The sequence below is a fragment of the Podarcis cretensis genome, assembly GCF_951804945.1.
Source record: "Podarcis cretensis genome assembly, chromosome: Z".
NCBI classification, from domain to species: Eukaryota; Metazoa; Chordata; class Lepidosauria; order Squamata; family Lacertidae; genus Podarcis; species Podarcis cretensis.
The window spans coordinates 7,280,624-7,305,639 of record NC_137184.1 but is presented as its reverse complement, the minus strand read 5'-3'; the positions used below and the strand labels follow the sequence as shown (position 1 = coordinate 7,305,639).

The window sequence follows — 25,016 nt, the reverse complement described above, 5'->3', positions numbered from 1 at the left end:
CCCTGCAAGCCATGCCCTCCTGCCCTTTGCTTGACAATATATATGATGTCAGGAGTGGGGCAAGTACAGACATAATTCCATTCCAAATGCAAAGTCTACAGGTGCCTATATGATTACCTCACATGGTGTAGCAGTTAGGACATGGGAGACCAGGGTTCAGATCCTCACTTGGCCATGAGGCTCACTGGGTAACCTTCGGCTACTCAGTGCCTCTCTGCCTAATCTACCTCGCAGAGCTGTTGTGGGATTAAAATGAGGAAGGGAAGAACTATGTGTGCCACTTTGGTTTCCTTAGAGAAAAAAGGTGGACCATAAAATAAATAAATAAATAATGAAATGAAATGAAATAATAAAATTAAAATTAAAATTAAAATTAAAATTAAAATTAAAATTAAAATTAAAATTAAAATTAAAATTAAAATTAAAATTAAAATTAAAATTAAAATTAAAATTAAAATTAAAATTAAATAAAATAAAATAAAATAGCTTCTAGACTAGCAGGGCCTTCCTCAGAACCTACTGCAACTTAGCTATGGGGAGAGCCTGTTTGGCCCCAGCTTCAAGCTGCTGCCTCTGACAGTTCACTTTTTTCTTTCTCCCTTATAAGAGGCATTGATTGCCACCAACTTTAATGGCTTTAAAAGGGAATTACACAAATTCATGGAGGACAAGGCTATCAATGGCTATTAGCCACAATGGCTATGTTCTACCTCCTCTGACAGAGGCATCGTGACTGAATATCAGTTGCTGGAAACAGCAGGAAGAGAGAAGGCTCTTGTGCTTGAATCCTGTTTGTGGGTTTCCCACAGGCATCTGGTCGGCCACTACGAGAACAAATGCTGGACTAGATGGACCATTGGCCTTAAGCCATCAGGCTTGTCTTAATTACTCTGCTTTCTTCACTTGATCCCCTGCCTTGTGGCAGCAGGGAAGGAAACAGAGGTGACGGCACACGCTTCCAGATTCCCAGCAGGGATGTGATTCTATTTGTGTCCATTTCTGCTGGGATGGTGGCCCTGCCAGCAGGGGTCATGGAAGGAAGCCATAGAGATAGGCTCTTGGTCCTTTGGTGAGTGCTTAAGCTGGGCACTCAGATAAGCACAATCCTATTTCAGTCAACCTTCAGGATGCTTCTCTATCCCTCTATCCCATGCTATCACAGGGATTACCAACTTTTGTTGCAGGGGGGAGGAGGGTGTCAGTGGACACATTTGGAATTTTGAGAAAGTGTAAAAAGAAAAAGAAAAAGAAAAAGAAAAAGAAAAAGAAAAAGAAAAAGAGCAGACAAAGAGGATCAGAATGGTAAGGGCATGCCGCTCCCCAATCAGCTGCCCCATCAATGGGCTAAGACGCATTTGTGTCAGTCACTATCACCCTTCGCTTAGAGGTGTCCAGTCCTGGCATCCAATAAAATGTGGACATCTCTAAGTGGTGGTGAGGGGATTCGATGCAGGAGAAGCTGATATGGATTCTTAAGTGACCTTTTTGGAGACCTTTTGTGGGAGGCGTAGACAGTACTGGGGCACACACACTAGCACCCCTAGATGCCATTGGTAACCCCTCCTATATGGTCTATGTAGTATTCATGATTGAACTGCATAGTCCCAAGGAAATGCTTGGAATCATTCATATGAGAAAAAGACCTTGGGCTGTGCCCAGTGCTAGAGCAGATTCATTGAAATTGATTTATATGACTAAGCTAGGCACATTAATTTCAGTTGGTTTCCTCTGAGTGGATCTTAGCTTAATACAATCCTTTATGTCTGAAGTGGCCTTTGGTTTTCCCTGCCTTCACCACTACTCCCCACTGCCACCATCTTTTCTCTCTCTTTCTGAAAGGGTAAATTAAGTTCTTGCAATATGTATTTAATTTATATTTCATAAAGCAGTTATTGTATGTTAAATAAATTCCATCTGCCTATTAAAAACATACTGATACAAGGTTAATTGTTATGTAACAAAATACGTCTCTCTGACATACGTCTTCAACCTCAATCAGTATGTTTTTAATAACCCCTGGCTAGTTCGTACTTAAGTAACACACAATGGCTGGCCTGTTCGATCTAAGATTTCATAACACAGTGATCATACCCTAAGTCAACACTAGATTTCTTTGACAAACCCTTCCATTGGGGTTTCAGTAGTATGGAATTGGCATAACTTGTGGATATCTAAGAAGACATTGTCCAGTAGTTATGTCATCATTTTCTCAGTTTCTCAAGCCTAGGATAAATAAATCTTACCGATATTTTTTATTTTATTTTAAAGGCAGAACAGGGAAATTCCTCAGACTCTTGTTCTGAATTAATAATAGATGCCTTGGTCAGTTCCTGTCACTTTATCGCTGATCTAAGACAGTGGAATGGTCTCTCTATGTAGCCCTCCAAACTCTCCTCAAGCCCTGCCTCACACCAGCCCTACTTCATTCCCTCCTTGGGTGTTCTTTTGCTCAGCTCAGAACTCCTGTCATGCCTCTTGCTTGCCCTGATGGAGCACATGACATTGCAATCTTTTTATTTGAATGCTGCCTTTCCACGGAAAGAATCATGTTCAAAGCACCCATGGCAAAGAATGCCAGAATAGATCACAATGCTAACACCATTGCAATAACAATTTAATAACAAGTAAATGGTTTAACACAATTAAAAAGGAGGAAATGTAACAACATTAATAACAATAAATAACGATATAACAGTAAAATCAACATTTCTGTACTAGAAATATAACAAGATTGCATTGATGACATTACACCTCTTTGCGAGAGCAGAAATAAAGAGGGACACACTGGGCCTAGAAACATGATGTTGCTCACAGTTCCTCTCCTCCAGTAACTTGCAAGGTTTCCAAAGTCAGGGAGTGGTGTAGCAGGGAACCTCCCTCACATGATGCTGCTCAGAAAAGTACGTGTAAGTGTGTGAAGAAAGTAGTCTGCTGTACAGAGGTAGAATTACATTCATTGTTGCACCTGCTTTCATCTGGCCCCATCTACCACTGGCGTGTGGTCCTTGGAAAGTTGTCCAGAAGGGAATTCTCAGAATTCAGGGACACATTCCAGCCAGGCAAGACTACTTGGGGTACAAAGCAGGATCAGCAAGATGTGTTAGATGGAGAGAGTTCTGAGGTCTAGATATAGAGGCCTGGAGGGCCACATTTGTCCCCCCAGGTCTGATGCTCTAAAGCAGGCGTCAGCAAACTTTTTCAGGAGGGGGCCGGTTCACTGTCCCTCAGACCTTCTGGGGGGCTGGACCCAACGCCTCCCGAAAGCACCCCACCACCCGAAAGGCCCCCCCACCTATGCCACTCATGCCACAGCCACCAACACTGCCTCATCTTCGGCAGCATTGGTGTCCTCTGTCTTGGCAGGGCACAGAGCCTACGCTGCTGGCCTGGGCAGCGGAGGCAGCCTCTGCGCCGCTTCCACTTCCTTCCTGCTCAGCTGCTTCCTCCTACTTGGCCACCTTAGTAGGAAGGAAGGGGCGGTACCCAGAGGCATCTGCGGCTTTTGATTGGCTGCAGGAGCTTCCTGCAGCCAATCAGAAGCCATGCCGCGTCATGGAAGTCAGTCTCCATATGGCGAGGTCTCTGCGCCGCGCCTGTTTAGCTCAGGGACTGACTGAGCGGGCGGCAGGGTCCGCAAAGTTCGTGGGCCAGATTAACAAGCACAGTGAGCCGTATCTGGTCCGCAGGCCTTAGTTTGATGACCTCTGCTCTAAAGCCCTGAATCTCTGTGGTGCAATGGGTCAGTGCGTCTGGCTGTTAGCCGGAAGGTTGATGTTTTGAGCCCACTCAGGGACAGCTGTGGGCAGGATTCCTGCATCGCAGGGGGTTGGACTAGCTGATCCCCAGGATCTCTTCTAACTCTACAGTTCTATTATTATAATGAACTGAGCTGGTAGCAGGGGGTGAGGCACTGCACGGATGCTCTCAGAAAGCAGGTGTTGTATGCTAGAGTCTTAAAATGAATGTGAACTTGGGCTGCCAAGTAAGCACAAGTAAATACTGGAGCAGACTTGATAATTGCTATATGTAATAGATTATCAAGTTGAGCATGCAGAGACACCCATGGAGGCCTTGAAGTTTATGCATTTCCCCACATGCTGCACAGGCAGCCGTTTGGGGCAGGTGCCCAGGGCCCCATTCTCCAGAATGAACAGGAGGGCCCTCAGCACAGCCAGATGGGCTTACAAAAATTTGATGTGGAGTCACAGATGTTGCCATGTAAATGGGGTGGAAGTGGGGGGTTGGGAGTTTAGGTCCATTAAGTACAGAATCAAAAATGACCTGATGGTGCTGCTGTCCACATCACACACACCACTTGTCATAATGAAGCATTTTCTTGCATTCAAATAAATATGAAAAAGGAGCAGAAACAGAAGACTCCCCCCCCCCAACCCATTCGTTTCCTGACTGCATCAAAGCAGTTTTTAATCTCGTTATCCCCAGCCATTGCAATTACTCAATATGCACCGGACTGACGCAGGCAGATATTCTTGACGGGCGTGACTGCGGAGTCCCATTCGGGCAAGAGAGACGCTCTCCATCACCCAGGTGGCTGTCATTTCCGCAGTTCCAGCGATCGCTATCTCTTTAATTCTTCCACAATGGCAGTGATTTGTGCGGTACAAACTTCTTGATCTAAGGAGGCGATTGGGAAGCCCTCTTGGACGTTCATGTGACTGGCTTGCTGGCTTTTAATTTCCCTTGCAAATGCCTGTGTCTCTAGCGCATAAGGAAGGGACCCAGAGCTTCCAAAGTAGTGAAATATACCCCATTCCTCTCATTTTTGAAGTTGCACTTCAAGTCTCCATGCTTTGAATGGAAAGGCAATTCCTTTAATGAGCATGAGGTGTCCTTTCCAAATGTATGTTTGGAGGCAAATTGCTTGATGAAACCAAAACTTGTTTTTCAGTTCTTTAAGAGCATGTCCAGAAAGGTACGACTGATGCTTTCTAAAGGAGGGAACCTAACTTACCTGGGATTGGTATCAGATAGGCCCCAATTTAGTAATATTTTTTAAAAAAAGTTAACGAGCACCAAAGGTGCAGGCATAGGGTTAAAAGAAGCTTGCAAACCTTGGTTCACAGGGCAGTCCTGGTTAGGGCCCACCTCAAGGTACACATGACCATAATACTAGGGGTGTATAACTAGAAGCTCTCTAGTTGTTGCTGGACTACAGCTCCCATCATCTCTCAGCACTGGCTGCGCTGGGGGAAGTTGGATTCCAAGCACAGATAAATTTATATGGAAGGGCAAATTGCATCTTTTCTGCCTCTTTCTCTGGTGTGCCATATCAAGAGGTGAGGTGGGAGGGTTAAGTGATCTTCAGCTTGTTATCTTGTCGCATTTTATTCCATTGAATTCAACTGTTACTAAGTTGGTGCGTTTTCTTTCTTTTTCTTATTTCCTGGCCTCCTAGAGAAGTGGGATCAGCCTGTGATCTCTGCGTGGAAGGCAGGACCCTTGTGCAGTATGCATTCAGAGCCTCATCACCGATGCCGTGTGACCCATCTGGACACTGGAGTCCCCGTGAAGCAGAAGGTGACCTCACTCTGGGGGAAGGGAAATGGACAAGAAGCAAAGTGGAGGGTGGTTGTGACAACAGTGGAGGAGGAAGGAAGAGAAGACCAAGCAAGAGAACAAGAAAAATGAAAAAGTAATATAGTTCGAATGATAGCAGAGAAGTTCATAATTAGCAGGTTTGAGGCACAAATTTGTCTTGCTTATACAGTAGTGCTTGACTGTCTCGTGAGACAAGGACCATTGCTGCCCAGACACGAAGCGGTGGTGATGTTTACTTTGTTTTGTTTGAGCCAAGATTAGTGTCCAGGACTCTCAGCGAGATTCTTAAATCAATTTAATATAGTGCAACCCACATTATGAATGTAAAGTTGTCAGGGAAGGAAGGTTACCCCCCCCACACACACGCACATGCACAGATGTAAATAAGCATAACTGACAAGTCATTTCTATGTCCAAACCGAAATACAGGGTTGTGTGTGTGTATTGCCCATTGCTAAATAATATTCAAGGTATGTCAAAATTTCATCTCACACTTTTACCGGTCGGTGGTTCGAATCCCCGCAATGGGGTGAGCTCCCATTGCTGGGTCCCAGCTCCTGCCAACCTAGCAGTTCAAAAGCAGGTCAAAGTGCAAGTAGATAAATAGGTACCACTCTGGCGGGAAGGTAAACGGTGTTTCCGTGTGCTGCTCTGATTTTGCCAGAAGTGGCTTAGTCATGCTGGCCACATGACCCAGAAAAAACTGTCTGTGGACAAACGCCGGCTCCCTCGACCTGTAAAGTGAGATGAGCGCCGCAACCCCAGAGTCATTCGCAACAGGACTTAATTGTCAGGGGTCCCTTTACCATTACCTTTATGTCCCCTATTAACGTGTATGGGGCGAGGATTTTGGTCCATCTGTAATATAATTAGCACCCCCACCATTGTTTTATTTGAACACTTGCTGCTTTCAGGAAGTCAGGAAAGTTTTGTGACTGCTGTATGTTAGAGGTTTTCCACTTGTTGCTTACTTTACTAAACTGTAAGAGATAGTTGAAGGTTCCCCTGCTTTTAACTGGGGTTTTTTAAGCTTCACACACATACATAGCAAGTTTCTCCAATACCTCCCAGCCTAGTAGTACTCTCTATTGTAGAGTTGGAAAGGACATCAAAGGTAATTTAGTCCAAACCCCTGCAGTGCAGGAATTATTGGTTAGATTTGGTTTAGAAGGGGGTGGGGAAATACTAGATATGGTAAAATAAAATAGTTCTCTGTATGTCTAGATACAGGTTTGGAGCAAGTATTCTTTGGTGAGAGAGCCCCAGTAGAGATTTAAAATAACAAAATATGCAGCAAAGTAAAACATGGGATTATAGGCTAGAAGACCTTTAAAATATCCCCTTCTAAGTCGCTTCCAAAGCTCCCCACTTCCCTTAGCATAGAAAGAAACCACATGTTTGGTAAGTTAAAAAAGGTTTACAAAGTCTTCAAAGGTCAGGTTCATGTACTTTTCCATATGGCAGCAAGAAAAGACAGGTAATATACCTTAAGTATAAGGATAGTAGTTTGTAAATTATTTGTATAGAAACACCAAGATGGCTTGCTTAAACCACATGGTCTAAGCTTGGAGCATCCAGTGAACCAAATGAAGCTTTCGCTTCTTGGAAGAATATCAGCGGTCAAAATTAATATCTTACCGAAAATGATCTTTTCGTTCCAAGCTCTACCAGTGATTAAAGGCACCAGCTATTTTAAACAATGGGAAAATTACATTACTAATTTCATATGGCGGGGGGGGGGGCAGAGAGAGAGAACGGGATGACAGGATTAAATATAAAATATTAATTGATGCAAAGAACAGGGAGGATTTGGGCTCCCAGACCTGAAAATGTACCATGTCTTTGTTGAATGAAAGATTGGGTGGAGCTGAAAAACATAAGCATCCTGGATCAAGAAGGATTTGATCTGATGTACGGATGGCACGCCTACGAATATTACGACAAAGCCAAGGCCCACAAGGGATTTCACAATCATGTGATCAGAAAGAGCTTCTACAGTGTCTGGGGGGGAAACAAAGAACACATTGGTGGATATCTCCCATCGAGCAGTGGCAATAAAAAACCAAACATGAACAAGATCTGGGGGACATATAAGGACCTCCTTGAGCAGAAGGAGGGCAGTTTAGGATTAAAGAGAAGAGAAGAAGTACAAAACTGGGTCTCAGACTGGTTCCAATACTTTCAACTAAATGAGGTCTTTAGGAAGGGCAAAGAAAATGGCTTTCTAGATGGGAGTTCAGAATTTAAGAAAGGAATATTGGAAAACAATCCAAAATTAATATCTAAACTCTATTAAATCTTTCTGGAATAGGGAACAAAAGCCAAAATGGTTAAGGCTGCAATGATGCATTGGGCCATAGATATGGACCACAATATCAAAATCTCAGCCTGGGAGAAATTCTGGGATAAAACAATGAACTTTTCAGCTTGCAACTTGATAAAGGAAAATATAGTAAAAAATGGCCTAAAGGTGGTACATGACACCCTCCAAATTGGTTTAAATGTATGGAAGAAGCTCTAAACTCTGTCTGAAATGTGTAGAGGCTGAGGAATCCTTCATTCATATGTGGTGGCACTGTAAGTACGCCCAAGAGTACTGGGAGATGGTGTACAATTAACTCAAAAAAATCCTTAAAATTACATTTTCAAAACCCCCTGAAGCCCTCTTACTAGCAATCATTAGCAATGAGAGCAAAAGCAAAGGCGCACATCTTTCTCTATGCAACAGTGGCGGCCAGAGTAGTTTATGCTAGAAGTTGGATGGAAAAAACCCAATTCCATTGAAAGACCAATGGCTGTATAAATTGTTAGAGTTTGCTGAACTTTCCAACTTAACAGCCAAAATAAAAGATCAAGATGGAAAAAAAGACGAAGGGCAAATGGGACTCTTTTGGGGAATACTTAAATATTGAAATCAATCTGAAAGTAGGGGTGATCTTATGAAGAACTGCTAAAAACAAGGAGAGGCAACAAGGGGAACAGGAGGGTGGAATAAAAAACTGATATGCAGCTTAGCTAGGAATACCAAGAACGCCACGCAAGGTAAGGTTGGGAAGTCAGTATAGAAATTATGTTGGATGGTGAAATATGATGTGTAAACATGACAACTGGAAAAATGCATAAATAATGAATAAATTTTAAAAGAAAATAACATAAAACCAACTATATTATTTTATGTTATTTTATGCAGTTTTAGGTACAATTTCCCTTTATGTACTTGTTTTTATGCCTATTACTTTGTCTGGGAACCACATCACATAATTCAGGGAGTTATGAAGACTACCTGCTTTTCAGTTCATGTATGGTTTTGGAAAGGATGAATTAGTAGGTTTTTTTTTAAAAAAAAATGCAAACAGAATCAAAATTGCCCCCCTCCCTATCTTGTTGTAATGGATTTCTAAGGGAGCTGGGCATGTTTAGCCTGGAGAAGAGGAGGTTAAGGGGTGATATGATAGCCATGTTCAAATATATAAAAGGATGTCACATAGAGGAGGGAGAAAGGTTGTTTTCTGCTGCTCCAGAGAAGCGGACACGGAGCAATGGCTCCAAACTACAAGAAAGAAGATTCCACCTAAACATTAGGAAGAACTTCCTGACAGTAAGAGCTGTTCAACAGTGGAATTTGCTGCCAAGGAGTGTGGTGGAGTCTCATTCTTTGGAGGTCTTTAAGCAGAGGCTTGACAACCATATGTCAGGAGTGCTCTGATGGTGTTTCCTGCTTGGCAGGGGGTTGGACTTGATGGCCCTTGTGGTCTCTTCCAACTCTATGATTCTATGATTCTATGATTCTTTTTTTAAAAAAATAATAATTATTGATTGTTCAAAATCGTTCCAATAACAGCCTCATTATAACATTATCAATTTTATCCAATTAATACAATTATTAATGGCAATTATTCAAATGTCAAATTATAAAATTTAATTAAACTGCCCCCCCTCATATGCTATAGTTGATGAGTTCATTCTTCTATATTTTTTCTGCATTCCAAAATTTTAATAATTTTCATTCCATTCCAGATTTTTGTGATTTTAATTTGTGTTGTTATAATAGGTAATTTATAAAGTTTCAAGTGAGGAACTTTAGCTGTAATCCTTATTCTTTCCTGCATGTGACAATTTTTTCCATGATGTTTCCCATCCATATATGGTGTTGTACCCTTTATTCCTGCAATTGTTGATGGTTTCCATCATGTCTCAGGAGAAGCTGTTATCTCACAGTTTCCAAAAGTCATTGCATCGCTTCGTCCATTGATTCGGCCTCCAGTAAGGAAGCTGTCTTTGCCATTTTTCCAGCCTAGGAAGAATGGTCTGAATCTGGACTGCAGATAGTTAATCCAAAAACTGCTATTCTCACAGCTGGTAAACTTTTTTCCTCTCTGCTGCTGATTTATGGCCATTTATCCTTATCTCAAACATATTCCTTTGTGGATAATGAAGGTTAGGGAAGATTTTGCTCTATATTTTCATAGCATAGCATTTCTTTTCTCCTTGCCTCTCAGTTCCTTTCTGTCGCACATGCAGTTCCAATTTTAAATTCCATATTATTTTCCAATTTCTTCCATCTTCACTTGTGCAAATATTTGTTAATAAAACTTGCATTCAGGGGGCGGGGGCGGGGGTGTTGTTGTTGTTGTTGCCTTATCATAAATATAGAGAAAAACCTTAAGTAAGCAAACCATGGGCTCCCCTCCCCCCCATTGTCTCTTTCACCAAATGAAATCTGCTCTCAATCCAAAACGTTTACATCTTTGTAGCTGGGTTGTTTTTGCAGTTTCTTATCTCAACGTCTCTACCTGTAGTTTACTCCAGTTAAGTCCAATTAACAGGATAACCTGTGCTTCCAGGAACGGGATTGGGAGGGGGTCGCGGCACCTGGAGTGCTTTGTGGTCTCAATGCCTTTGCCTGCCCTCGCGTTCCATGGGGAAGCGAGTGCCAGACCACCAGGCAAACTGTGGATGAGAGCCTGGTTCCTCTTCCAACCAAAGAGGAATGCAGATAATGAAATTCCCCCATCATTATCTGATTTTCTCCATCTGTCTCTTTCCCATTCCTGGAGAGAGAGACTCCATTCCTGGCACACTGGAAACAGGAAGCCCTGTAATGGTTTTCTTTTCGTTGGCGTTGGCTGGTAGTCCTGGACTGGATCCATTCCAGCTTAGTTTCAGGATGTATTTTTGGGACAGAAACAGACTTGGTAGCCCTGAAAGATAACTTGTGTGACAGCTTAGGCTAGGGGAGTGCCCAGACTTCTCAGCAGTTTTTGATACAATGGACCATTATATCCTTCTGGACTGCTTCTCTTGATTTGGCTTTGGAAGCCCTGTCTCCCCTGTTCTGAGCTACAAATGATTTTGCAGGTGCCTTCTTTCCTCGTCAACTCTCTTCTGATTCACAAAGCAAACCTTATTGATTTCCCTCACATATCTACACAGGCAGCTTTCTTCCGCCTGCTCTGCCCAAACCCACTTTTGCTTTTGCAATGCAAATTTTATCGATTTAGTAGATCTAAGCATAGCTTTCTTCCCAACAATGCTTGCTCAGTTCTGAGGGTTTTTTAAAATGGAGTGGGCAACCCTGACCCACACAGCAGAGGACACACATGAGGTGATGTTTTCTATGGGGGGAAAGGGGCACGTCTCCCCCCAATTTCCTGCTGTAGTTGATTCTAGGGTTCAATCCCTAGCATCTCCAGGTAGAGCTGGGGAAAACTCTTGGTCTGAAATCCTGTAGAGCTGCTGCCAGTCAGTGTAGACTGTACTGAGCTAGATAGACCAATGGGCTGTCTGATAGGAAGATTCTTACGTTTCAAAAGGCCTTTCTCATTGCTTCTGCTGTTAGTAGTATTAATAACAGTAATAGTATTTTAAAAGAGATTTTTAACTGCTTTCTTGTAGGGTATGCAATGTTACCTTAATTTGGCCAAGAATATCCTTTGCATCTCAGTGGTCCATGTTTTGTTCCTCCCACTTCTTGGCTGTGAATAAAGGTTTCACACAGATATTGTATGCTGTTGGTCTCAAAAAACAACTGAACTCTGGACAATGTTTCCAGCAAACTAGTTTTTGGAAGAAACTGATTTTCTGGATCCATTTCAATTGGGGTTTAGGTCCGGTTTTAGCACAGAAACTGCTTTGGTCACCCTGTATGATGACCTCTTATTGAGAGAGAGGCAAGGGAAACATGTCCCTGTTAATTCTTCTCGACCTCTCAACAGCTTTCAATACCATTAACCATGGTATCCTTCTGGAGTGACTGTCTGAACTAGGGGTGGGTGGCACCGCTTTGTGGTGGTTACAGTCCTACTTGGCTGGTTGTTTCTAGAAGGTGTTGCTTGGGGGATGCTTTTCAGTCCCATGGAACCTTCAATGTGTGGTTCCAGAGGGCTCAATCCTATCCCCCATGTTGTTTAACATCTACATGAAACCTTTTTAAAAGCAGGAGTGATGAAGTCATCTGATGGAACACAAGGGCAATTGATGGACACCTCTTTTTCTGGCAAAGTGAATGAAGTGATAGCGAGGAGTTACAGTATGGTCCTTTCCTTTCATGGATGGTTTGCCTTTCTAATAAAAAGCTTAAGGTTTCATTTCACCTGCTGAATGATGTTTTCTTGAAGTTCAGTGGGTGGTATTCAGCTGAGCTTTGTTCCAATTGAAATTAATTAATGTCATTAAGTTAGCACCATCCATTTTAGTGGGTCTGTTCTGAATAAAACTGAGTTGAATACCACCCAATGTGTTTTGCAAGTTTAACATAAACTGTGATTGGGAGTGGGGGTGGTCTTCCAGGTGCTACAACTCCCATCATCCTTGACCATTGGCCATGCTGGTGGGGTGTTGGGAGTTGGAGTCCAGCAACATCTGGAAGCCATGGGCTCCTCATCCTTGCTGTGCAAATTTACCTGGGATTAAATCCATTGAGCTCAAAGGAGCCTGCTCCTAGTGGACCCACATAGTATTGCACTATAAGACAGTTGAAGCTCAGAGCTCCCACAGTGGGAGGCAGAACACTTGACACATCTGTGGCCCTCTGGATGTTGTTGGGATGTATCCCTACTACTGGCCATACAGTCTAGAGCTGATGGGAGCTGGAGTCCAGCAACATCCACAGGACCACACATTCCCCATCTGTGGCACTGGAGGTGTGGTACAGCCCCAAACACAGACAGACCTTTTCAGTGAGGAATAGGTCTAACTAGTTTGTCATGACATGAGCTTTCATAAGGAAGAGTGATCCTGCTCCAAATAAATCGAGTCACTGTTGCATGCTATCTCTTTGTGACCAAGCCTTCACTGCCTCATTCATATTTTGCAAAAAGAAAAGAAAAGCAAATGTGAGAAGATAACATTTTCTTTCCACTGTTGTATTTGGCTGCATTGTCCTTTTCCACTTGTTTCAGTTTAATGTTGTTTTTATCTGCTTGTTACCAATCCTTTGCTAGCTTCTGTTGCATTTTCTTATTGCACTGCAGTCTTTTTAGCTTTGGAAGGGCAGGGGAGACAAATGAGGGACACATCAGAGTAATCTATGAAAAATCATGCACGGTCATGGAAAAAGTGAACAGGAGGGATGGGGGAGAAATTTTGTTTTGTTACTCCCTAATTTTCTCTTCCCATAACAGTATGTGAACTGAAACACCACAGTCACGCTTTGAAACTCACACTTCTCCAAATTTTGCAAAGCAATTCTACAGTCAAACAGTGTTTGCAATTAACTCCCCACCAGTTCTAAAGACAAATGATTGTTTCATCAGACAAAGGTCTGGCTATAGAGGAGCATTTCTTCCATGTGCCTAAAGATATGTAACAAAGGCACCTGGTGAGCCGCCCTGGGGAGAGCATTCCACCTACAGGGAGCTACCACAGAAAAGTTTTGTTCCTGTGTTATCACCCTCCAGACCCCTCATGGAGGGGGCACATGAAGAAGGGTCTCAAGCGGTGTTACTGAAAACCAGATATGAAAGTGAATTGGGTTAGAGGAAGAATTCTGTTCAGTTCGTGTTTCAGTACAAAACCTCCTAACAGAAATGCAACTAGCCTTTGACACTGGATGTGCATATTTTTATGGCCCACTTTATTTCTGTAATTATAAATTGTTTTAAACTGTTTCTGTTATTCTGTTCTAATGTTGTGTTTTAATTTGTAACCTGCCCTGGGACATTCGGATGAAGGGCAGATAATAAATTTAATAATAATAATAAATAATATGTACAGATTAACAAAAATAGCATACATAATAAATTATATTCTGCATGCAGAAAAGTATATATTAAAAGAAATTCACACTAAAATGCTGATGAATTTTCACAATAACTTTTTATTGCAAACTGATCCAGAAATGAGGAGAACTGAACTGGGGTTTGGAAATATGGGAATATGAGAAAAACTGAAATTGACTGGCTTCTCCTTCCCTAGTGGATAGAGAGTTTTTTCTTCCAGTGCAATAACACAATACTTGAGGTTGTCCAAGGTAATTGATGGGCAAAGGAAAGAAGCTTGTGGCCCATCAGTGTCCCATGGAATTCTTCTTTATACAACATATAAATTACATTGTGGAAACTGAAATTTCGGGTTTCCAGTTTTATAAGACCGATGCAGTGTTGAGGTGTTGTCTTCAACTTTACATTTTCTTTATGCTTTCAAGGTCCCCCTGATGTGGAACAGCCGTGCAAGGCCAGTGTTAGAACTTGGAGCCCCAATTCAGCAGTCATCAAGCAAACCATCCCTCCTGCCTGTCCCGAACCCCAGGGCTGCTACCTAGAGCTAGAGTTTCAGTACCCGGTAATCCCAGAGTCTCTGACCATATGGGTGACCTATGTCTCTGATGACTGGCATTTCAGCGAAGCGGTGAATGACATCAAACTCTTAATGGTCAGTGGGCGGAACATATCCCTTGGCCCTCAGAACTTCTTCTGTGATGTCCCCATGACCATCAGGCTGGACTCCAAGAAGGTGAATGAAGAAGTTTGTGGCATCCAAATCTACACTTTGGATGAACAACTGGAGATTGATGCTGCCATGATAAGCTCGGTCCCTCAGAGCAAGCAGTGTGCCAACTGCCGACCTATCCGGTACAAAGTAGCCCGGGACCCTCCCTTTCAGAAGGGCTCTCCATTCATCATCTCAGATCTCAGCCGGAAATTCATGGACACGTAAGTACTGATAACGCAAAGGCAAACAGTTCTTGATTTTATCTGTTGATGCAAATCTTTGATCTGAGAACACTTCAGAAATGGGTGATTGTGGTCACCACAAGCAGGACCTGCAACAAAATGTTATGTCCTGTTCAGTGTTCAGTGTTCCACCCACCCGGACATGCCCTGTTCTAGGATACTCCATGAATTCCTCCTCCCATCTTTTTGTGCTCACCCAGTCCTCATTGTGCTGTTTGGATTCCACCCCCTTCATTTACAATGTTATTTTTTTCGTACTTCAGCAAACCTTCTGTTCCCCCAAAACCTGCTGACACTTCCCTCCTCTGCACAAATGATGTTGGTTTATCTATGTAAGGAAATGAATTATATTATTATAAGCAGTGAAATGTACTCCACCAGGCATCCCTATGTAGCCCTCAGAATTCCCCCCATTTGAATGGAATGAGTGTGTGTAAGAACTAGCCTTCTGTGCAAAGGTAGAATTTACATGCTTTGTTCCATCCACTTTTGCCTCTGTCCCCCGTCTGCCACTGGCCAAAAGGGAATTTGGCTCTCAGGCTAAAAAAAAAAGTGGCTTCCCCACCACTGGAATATATTATGGTAATAATTGCAAGCCAGTTTTCTGTTTGAAGAATACCATGTGACTTGCATCAAGAGAGGCAATGAAGAATGGCATTCTGAGGACCTGTTTGAAGGACAGGGTGGGCATATATTCGATAAACAAGTATGGTTTGATCTAAGCTGGGAAGTAGCTGGATCCAGTGAGAATATTGGATGTTAATGATGCCATAGGGTTATACCCAAATTTGATTGGTGCAGAAGCACCAGAACAGTTAAAATTTCTCCTTGTCCTATCTACAATTTCCCTGATAGTACATACCAACATCTATACATTTCCTACAATGTCAACAGGGAGAAGGGTTAAACCTCCCTCTCCAAAAGCTATTCCTCCAATCAAATTCACAGCCCCTCCCCCTGCCCCAGTAGTTTCCTTTAGGGGAGGAAATGAGTGTGCTTGTACGGTGTCAGATTCTGTGCTTTGGGATAAATTCTTCTGAGGCAGGAGAGCATGTCCATCAGGCCCCTCTCCAGATGGCCTGTTTGGTGGGCATTTGTCCTGATTTGTTTGTGCAAATTTTGAAGGGACATTAGAAAACTGTTTACTGAGCATTCATTCTGATTTTTTGTGGGGAGATTATATGTCTTTTTTAAAAAAAACAAAAAAACTTTTTTATGTCTCAGTTTCTAAAAATACATATGGCAAGCAATCTCCATAGCCCCCACCCCCAAAGAAACATTCCATGCATATGCAGTCAAACAGTGAGTTTGTAAGCAGTTTTGAACTGATTACAACAGTTGGGTATCTTCTGCTCTCTGTCTTAACAGATTGTCTCAGAGTGAGCCATGGGTGAGAGGACAACACTGTCCTTTCCAGCGTACTGAATAAACACATGTAATACAGTTTTGAAAAAATCTTTGGTCTTTGCATTCTGAGCAATTGTAGGATGCTTCATTGGTTTCTGCATAAGGGCTAGATTCCATATTCTAATTCCAGAGTGCCTCTAGAGTTAAGTTGGTAGCTATTTTCTAATACTATATTAATATATTATATGACTTTTTGCCAAGTAATCATCCCACCGCCCCCTTTAAAGTACATTTTCCTGACACTTTCCTTATTGCCAAAAGTACACACACACACACACAATTTGGGTGGGGGGAGTGGAGTCGTTGCGCAGGACTGCCAAATCAACTGAGCAACCTGCACTTGCTGGTATGTGATTGAATCCCACCCATAAATTGCAAAAGTCTGAAAGTACCCTATGCCTCAAAAAGCCCCTTTCATGTTAAATCCATCAGGGGTTACTGAACCAAGATCTGAAGTACACCAAATTTCAGCTGTGTGCCCTTCAGCCAGTGGCATGGCTCCTTGCTGTGTAGTTTGCAGCTGCAAGCCAGCGCTGAAAGGTTGGAGCAAAGCGCCCTTGGAGAGGCCACAGTCAAGTCTGCCTCTTGCTGACTTGCATTTGGCTCTGGGTCAAACCTCTGTGCACAGAGGCTTGAGATAACATGACCCCCTGCTTTGGGCAAAAAGAAGCATGATCTCCAATCTCCACTGAATGTGGTCAATTTGCTAGAGCTCATCCCCACAGCTGCCTCTTGCTATTGCATTCCTTCCCACTCATCCATCTCCAGAATCTGTCAGTCTGTCTTCTTGTTTTCCCCCCTGAAGCCCTGCTAGCCAGAGAAACATTCTGACTCTCAAACATTCAGATATGGCTGCCAGGTCCACCTGCTGGGGGCTGGGGATTAAAGTAAATTTAATGGCATGCAGCCCCACCCAAAATGAAACACAGAGCTTTGAGGATATCTTAGCGCTGCTTCTTTTCATAGGAACATAAGAAGATATCTTATACAAGGCTGGGCCACCAGAACCATCGTATCTAGCACTGTCTATTCTAGCGTGGGGAACCTTTTTTCCCCTGTTGGGGGTCATGTTCCCTTGGGGAAAATCTCTTGGGGGCCACATATGGGTGCTGGGTGGGAACAGAGTCATAAGGGGGCAGGGCATCCCATTCTTCCCCCTCTGCCACCATTTCCTCTCTTTTCTGCCCCTCTATCTTGCCACCCTGACACTCTTTTTGCCATCACTTCTCTCCCTTTGCCCTCTCCCTTTCCACCACCTGCCTCCCCATTCTTTCATTTTTTTCTTGCTAGTGTATTCTTTCCTTCTTTTTTCTGCCACCCACTTCTCTCTCTTTTCCCCTCTTACTTCATTTCTTTTGGGGGAAGGGCTGGAGCTACTGGCAGAACATATTTCTATGTGGGGAGTCCCTCGATCCTCAGCATCTCTCACGTAGGACTTTGATTATTTTCCCCCATCTGAAACCCAGAAGAGCCACTGCTACTCAGTCAAAGCAATACTTTGTTAGATGGACCAATGGGTCTGATTCAGTATAAGGCAGCTTCTTCTTAGAGAAAGGGCTGTAATTCATAGGTACAGCATCTGCTTTGCATCCAGGTAGGGCCTGGAGTTTCCCTGTTTGAAACCCTTTGGAGAGTTGCTGCCAGTCAACGTAGACCAGAGCTACATGGACATATGGTCTGACTCACTGTAAGACTGCTCCCCATGTTCCTCCATCCCTTGCTTCATTCAGGCAACCCCATTCATGCCTTGACCTAGAACAAGTCCTGCAGATCCTGATTTGTGTCTGGAGCAGAGTGCAATGTGTTGGTCCATTGGTTGCTGTGAGTTGTTGTTGTTGGGGTTTTTGGGGTGGGTGGGGTGGGTTTGAGGCCAATTGCAAATGTGATGGTAACAGTGGAGATTAAGTCAAGACACAAAGTCCCTCCCAAGGGAAAAATTGTGGAGCATCCTTTTGGAAAAGACACCTTATTCAACTTTCTATATGCAGCTCTGTCCCTCCCAAGGTAGGACAGATGTTTCTTCTTTTCTGATCTCTAACCTTGGTAAATCACCACCCACAGGGTGGGCTCAAGATGTTTTAGCACTCTAGACAAAACACCCCAATGCCCCTCCCCAATGCTGCCTACCTCCGCAGATCAGGGTCCCCAATCCCTCCCAGCCCTTGCTGCCAGGCCTATGCTGCTTCTAGACCAGTGTTTCCCAACCTTGGGCCTCCAGCTGTTTTTGGACTACAATTCCCATCATCCCTTGCCACTGGTCTTGCTAGTCAGGGATGATGGGAGTTGTAGTTCAAAAACAGCTGGAGGCCCAAGGTTGGGAAACACTGTAATCTAGACCTGTCAAGGCAACTGTACCCTCACCTGCAGCTGCGCCTCTGCTACCACCATGACAATGGCAAGGGCAACAGCGCTGTGTTGGCAGTGTGGGTGAAGACCTGGCAGGGCCGACAAGAGTGCAGTGGTGGGGGCGAGGCACATGGATCTGCCTCCTGAAGCAAATGGCTTCACTTCACCTATTGGACAGGCCACCCCTGACCTTCCCTATTTCCCAGCCCTGCTAACTGGGGGGCAAGAACCTTCTTAAAATGTTGTTAGTGTGACTTTCTCCCTCTGTCGTCAGTAGTTCAGTCTTCACACAGTGCATGGTTCTTGACACAGTGAATGGGCAAATGCTGCACTGCCTGGCAAACCTTGGTCTGCCCTCAGCTACTCATCACCTGCCTGCCTTCTTTTTTTCCAGCCAGTCCAGAGGGTGGCAGTGGCTGCTGGCTTCCTCTTCATTATTCCCCTTAAAGAGATTAGCAAAACTAAATTTAGTTGGCCCTTGCTTTCATTGGCTCTGGCTTAGCTGAAAGGCCTTTGCTCAGCAACGGAGCACTTGCTTTGCATCTGCAAGGTACCAGGCTCAATCCCCAGCTTCTCAAGGGAGGTCTGGGAGAGACTCATGCATAAAACCCCGGAGACCCAGTGCCAGCCAGGGTAGACAAAACTGAGCCAGCTTTCTTTGTATTCCTAATGTTTGGTCTCCCTGCCTTCTGCCCCTACCAGTCCCAACCACTACACAGTTCAAAGCTAAATGCTGGGATTTGCTGCCACAAGATTTGCAAAGCGCCAGCAACTGGGACAGCGTCAAAAGGGAACTAGGAAAAATCACAGATGATCATGGGCGATCAATGGGCTTGTGGGCTTCCCAGACTCATCTGGGACCGGTTGACCTGTGGGATTGCCTTACCCCATATGTGCCCACTTCCCTGTTTTGATGTCTGCAACTGGCACTGTTGCAGGAAACTAACACCATAGTTTCCACATTGAAATGCATAGCTGGCCCCTGAGATCCCAGCCAACCCCACAGCCCTGTGGCTTTCTGCAGAGATCATGGCTGCATGTGGCCTGTTTTGCCCTCCTGTCCATCATTCACAGGAGACTGTAAAATCCAGACATGGCTGTGTTAGTTTGATGCCCCTCTTGTGGGATCCAAATGTTCTTTGGCACTCTTGCCTTTTAAATCAACTTCATAGTGAAAAGAGGGGTGGGATGTGCATTTGTCTGGGTTGCAGGGGCAGAGAAATTGTTGTGTGTCTTTTGCACCTGTTCCCTCTCTAGCCTTGTCCAAATAAGTGAAAATACAGCTGAAATAACAGGAGAGCAGAATAGCCGTCTGAGTTTTGACGTCTCTCCTTTGTTTACTGCATACTGCACTACTACCCTGTACCTCCAACACACGCAGAGCTTAGATTTCTGATTCAGACAAGGATTCCCTACATTATCCAAGTCAAGCTTCTCACAGCCTTTTGGCATTTTGTTTTAAACACACACACACACACACACACACACGAGAGAGAGAGAGAGAAGAAGAAGAAGAAGAAGAAGAAGAAGAAGAAGAAGAAGAAGAAGAAGAAGAAGAAGACAAAAACAGAAAAATAGACCTAAAGAGGTGAGGGCGGTCCCTAATTCATGTGTCCTAGAATCACCCTTCCCTCATTCAGGGATTGTAAGAAGTCCTTTGTTTTTGATATACTTCAAAGGACCAGTGGGAACACAGAAAATCCTCCCTGGAAATCCACAACTGCTACTGGCCTTACCCAACTAAGCTATTCTCAGAGTATTTATATATTTAAATGGTGGAGTTGTGGGGGGGGGGGGTTGGGGGGGTGACCATATAACAAGGTTGTGTACAATATAAAAACATCATAGAATCATAGAATTGTATAATTAGAAGGGACCGCAAGAGTCTTTTAATGCAGGAATCACATCCTATACTACAGTAGTACATTAGTACAACATCAATACTGTACTACATTAACATAAATAGAAACATCAATAAAGACTGGTTGGTTGAAAAAGAAAGAATCACATTGCAAAGGCATGTTGGAAAAGAACAATTTTTAAAAGATATCTAAAATAAACGAGATGACTAATGCAGTAATTCTACTGGCAGGGAGTTCCACAGGGCAGGGCCTGCCACAATAAAGACTTGTCTCCTAGTAAAGACTGACCAAGTCTTGGATTTCAGTTGTAGTGTCACATAGTGATCAGATAGTCCTTAAGGTACTTTGGACACCAGTTGTGTAGGGCTTTATGAATTAGCACAAGATTCTTGAGCCTGGCCTGTTAAAATCATTGAAGTTAATAAACCTAAGTTTCTCATGTACATGAATGCTAATGTGAGTATGAGTATGAGTATGAGTAACATTTAAACCTACCTAATTAGAAATAATACCATCCTTTGAAATTTGCACTTTTTGCAGTTTTGCAATGCAGTTTTCCAGCCATCTGGTGTGTACAGAAATGCATCTACTAGGATAATGTGGGCATAGAAATGGATGCAATTGTGAAAGTCACTTACAAAAATGCAACATAAGATCACTTTCAAAGTTGTGTACATTGCATACAAAAATTGCATATAAAAATGTGTACATTAGGAGACATTCATGCTAAAATGCTGATGAGTTTTCTGGACTTAAACAAAAAGCATGAACAAACTGCTTTGGAAATGTAGAGAACTGAATTTAAGATTTGAAAAGTGAGAAACCGAGATAATACAAAATTGGCAGATTATTCCATCCCCCCCACCCATATTGGCTATTTACCCATTGATGTCGAAAACCCCACTCCCAACAGCCACACACATACTGTTATTTTAAAGGCAAAAACCAGAGATGTTAAATCAAGGATGGGGGACCTGCCTCACCACCCAATATTTTTTGGACTTCAACTCGCATCAGTTTAAGTCAGCATGGTCAGGGACTATGGGATTTGAAATTCACTAGCATCTGAAGGGTCCCGATCCCTGTGACACAGAAACCTGTCAATTTCAATTTCTCTCTCACACTTCCCCCCCAAAAAAATTAAATTTAGTTCTTGAGGGAGTCAGCATGGCAGAGGCAAATAACACATCCTCCTTGATGGTAATATGTTTCCCAGGCATTGTACATTATGTGCCCACAAAGTTCTTCCCAAATTCTGAATTCCAGAATCCTTTGCTTGTTGCCTGCCACACTGGTTGATTGGGAGGCACATTTTATTCTGCATTGAAGCTTTACTTGGTTCATCACCCTGGTTACCTGATTAAAACTTAGTAGTACCAGTTTGTGTGTTTGAGGGAGGTGCTAGTAACGCAAGAGAGCCTTGATTTAAGGACCCATTGGAAAGATTTCAAAAAGAAGGAAGAGCTGTTGGCATTTTGTTATTTGTGGATTGATCAACAGATGTCCAGCAGAAAGGAGACCTTTCCAGTAACCCATTTATATGGAAGTCAGAACAATCATTATCCCCTAAGTCAGTGTTCCAAAAGCCCATTAAAAGACAGGGGATATAGATCTTAAAACACCAACTTGCTTATGACCTTAACTTTGAAGCAGGCTCATACACTAAAGCAGGAACAGGAATGCATCAGGCTCGGTGGAGAGTGCATTTTGGCTATTGCTGCGCTCTCTGTCCCTGGTGGCTGGTGCCCATTGGGACTGGTAGATGAGAAGGCAGAGAGGTCAATAATAGGTGGAGCCAGAGCCAATGGCAGGCAAAGCCAACTAGTTTATTTATTTATTAAATTTGTATACTGCCTTTCATCATAAGATCTCAGGGCAGTTCACAGAATAAAATACAAGATAAAAACACAAGTAAATAATTAAAACAGTTAAACAATAGCCTCTGCTTCCCACAGGTACATATTAAAAAGCTGTAGAATATTAATCAGCCAAAGGCCTGGTTGAAGAGGAACATATTTGCCTAGCACCTAAAAATATATAATGAAGGTACCAGTCAAACGTCCCAGGAGAGAACAGGGAGAGCTAGTACAGAAGTCAGTACAGAAAATGTGCCTTCTTGTGTTATCACCCTCCAGATGTCTCATGGAGGAGGCACACAAAGGGCCTCAGATGATGAACACAGAGTCTGGGTGAGAGGCGGTCCTTGAGGTATTGTGGTCCTGAGTTATTTAAGGCTTTATAGGTCAAAACCAGCACTCTGAATTGGGCCTACAAGCTAATTGGCAGCCAGTGCAGTCAGGCCAGGATCAGTGTAATAATATGCTACAACCAGTGAGCAGCCTGGCTGTCAAATTCTGCACTTGCTGAAGCTTCTGAACCATCTTCAGAGGCAGCCGTATGTATAACATGCTGCAGTAATCTAACCTTGAGGTTACCAGAGCATAGACAACAGTAGTTAGGCTATCCCTGTCTAGATAGGGGTGCAGCTGGGCCACCAGCCAAAGCTGATGGAAGGCACTCCGGGCCACTGAGGCCACCTGAGCCTTGAGCAACAGCAAAGGATCTAGGAGTACCCCCAAGCTACGTACCCGCTGCTTTAGAGGGAGTCTAACCCCATCAAGAGCAGGCAACCTCCCACCCAACTGGTCTAGGGAACCACCCACTAACAGTGTATCAGTCTTGGTTGGAAGGAAGAAGGCAGGCAAGTGGGGACTGGCTGCAGGCAGACTGAAGTTGATGAGGCAATGCCCTATTTGCCCTAGTAGACCAGCCTCCGCTGCTCTCCGTTAGAGAAAGGGGCATAGTAAGCAGAGGGATAAAAGCGCCATACACTCCCTGAGCCCAGAGTCTCTGATGCAGGCTGGAAGCTTGAACGCAAAATTGAACGCAACTTTGACCCTGTAATGACATTTTCCCCAGATGCAGAAAAGAATGGAGCAACACTTATTCATTGTTAACAATATTGTGTGTGCTCATGCCACTTCTCTGATAGGTGAGATTCTCCAAACAGCACAGCATGAATGTGGTTTTGCTTTCTTTTGCAAGGCGGCCACTGTGGTGAGACACTCCCCTGCTTTCAATGCTTTTGGTGTTTGCAAAAGTTTTGAGGAGGACATTCTGCTTCACTTATGTGCGTCCCATAACTTCCAGATGAAATCCTGTGACATTTCATACTACAAATATTTCAGGGCAGGGGGTTGTCCCACTTTTGTTGCAATAGTGCCCCTCTTGACAGTGATAGTGTGGGAACACTGGGGAAGTATCACAGGACAACAAGTAAAGCAGAATGACATGTGGATGGTCCAGTATAAATCCACCACAAACGCATCATTATTGCATCAGTGTCATGGTGCAAACAAACAAGCAAAAACAGTCTGGAGGGTCCCTGATTTTATTTACAAATATACAGTTATGTGAGTGTTGTGAGTGTCGGTGGAGGCACAAGAGTCCATGGCTTCCACATCAGAACACTAGAAAGTACCAGCCACCATCCCAGAATGCTGCCAGCTTACAGAACTGAAATGTGATTCTGTCTCACTTCTCTTTCCCCCTCTTTGACAAACTACAGTTTGTTCCTCTACACAGACACCTGGTTTATACCATCCTTGCACAGGACTGGGAGGAGATAAGAACATTTCATATTGGGTATCTCCTAGGCATTGTGAAGGCTTGAGGTGGGTGGGGGAACCTCAGGCCTGGAGGATTAATGTGGCCCTCCAAGCCTCTCTATCTGGCCCTTAGGACTCTTTCCCTCCTTTCCAGGCTTCACCTAACACTGCTCCTTGAGTGTTTTTTGGCTGGCTGGAGTGTGTCTTTGAACTGTGATAGTGCCTCTTGCTTCTTTGTGTGGATGTGCACTGAGAACTACTGATTTTTCCATGGCTGCAATGTAAAGCAGGGGCTCTCTGACATTTCAGACCTTCTTGAATGCAATGCATGTGCTCTATTACTGAACTTTCAGCTTTCCTGAAGGAATTCCACAAACAGCAGATCGCATGCTTGGATCCCACAGACTGGTGTGTTTCCTTTTGCCCTGTAAAGAAGTAATGGCACTCTGTCACTGATCACAAGCCTGCAAGAGATGCTAATCTGTAAATCTGGTGGTACATGCTCATTAGGAAAACAAAAAAATCAGAACTGAATCTTAGAACCTGTTTTTAAGCCCTATCTCTGGGGTGCTCGCTTTGGCTGAGTGTGCAGTGGATGGATGTTAACAAAATCAGGTCTATTAATTGTGCCAGAAAGGTTAAGATGGCTAGGTCAAGTGGAATGATTAGATGATGGAAGTCTACTGAAAAAGTTATGTCAGGAATTCAGTTGGAAGGAGACCAATAAGTAGACTATACAACGTTTAGAAGACATCTGAAGGCAGCTCTGTATAAGGAAGTTTTTAATATTTGATGTTTTATTGCACTTTTATATTTGTTGGAAGCCACCCGGAGTGGCTAGGGCAACCCAGTCAGATGGATGGGGTACAAATAATAAAGTTATTGTTGTTGTTAAAAAGACAGAGGAGGATTTGGAGGAGCCATGAGCAGTAAAAATGAGAAAAATTCACAGAAAGCAATCATGGAAGATAATTTTAAATTTAAATGCTATATTTGTGATGAGAGGAAGGGAAAATATCATTTTGATTTTTGGGTTGTATCCAGTGTTAGCACTACTCTAA

The 25,016-nt window shown here is 43.4% G+C and overlaps 1 protein-coding gene across 1 annotated transcript in view; it reads left to right on the top strand.

The window, feature by feature from the left end:
- PAPPA (pappalysin 1) overlaps positions 1 to 25,016 on the top strand; it is a 251,942-nt gene that overhangs the window by 69,225 nt on the left and 157,701 nt on the right. The window contains exons 6-7 of the mRNA XM_079961901.1: positions 5,417 to 5,538; positions 14,204 to 14,711. Coding sequence (XP_079818027.1) covers positions 5,417 to 5,538; positions 14,204 to 14,711 — 630 coding nt within the window. The remainder of the gene's footprint in view (positions 1 to 5,416; positions 5,539 to 14,203; positions 14,712 to 25,016) is intronic.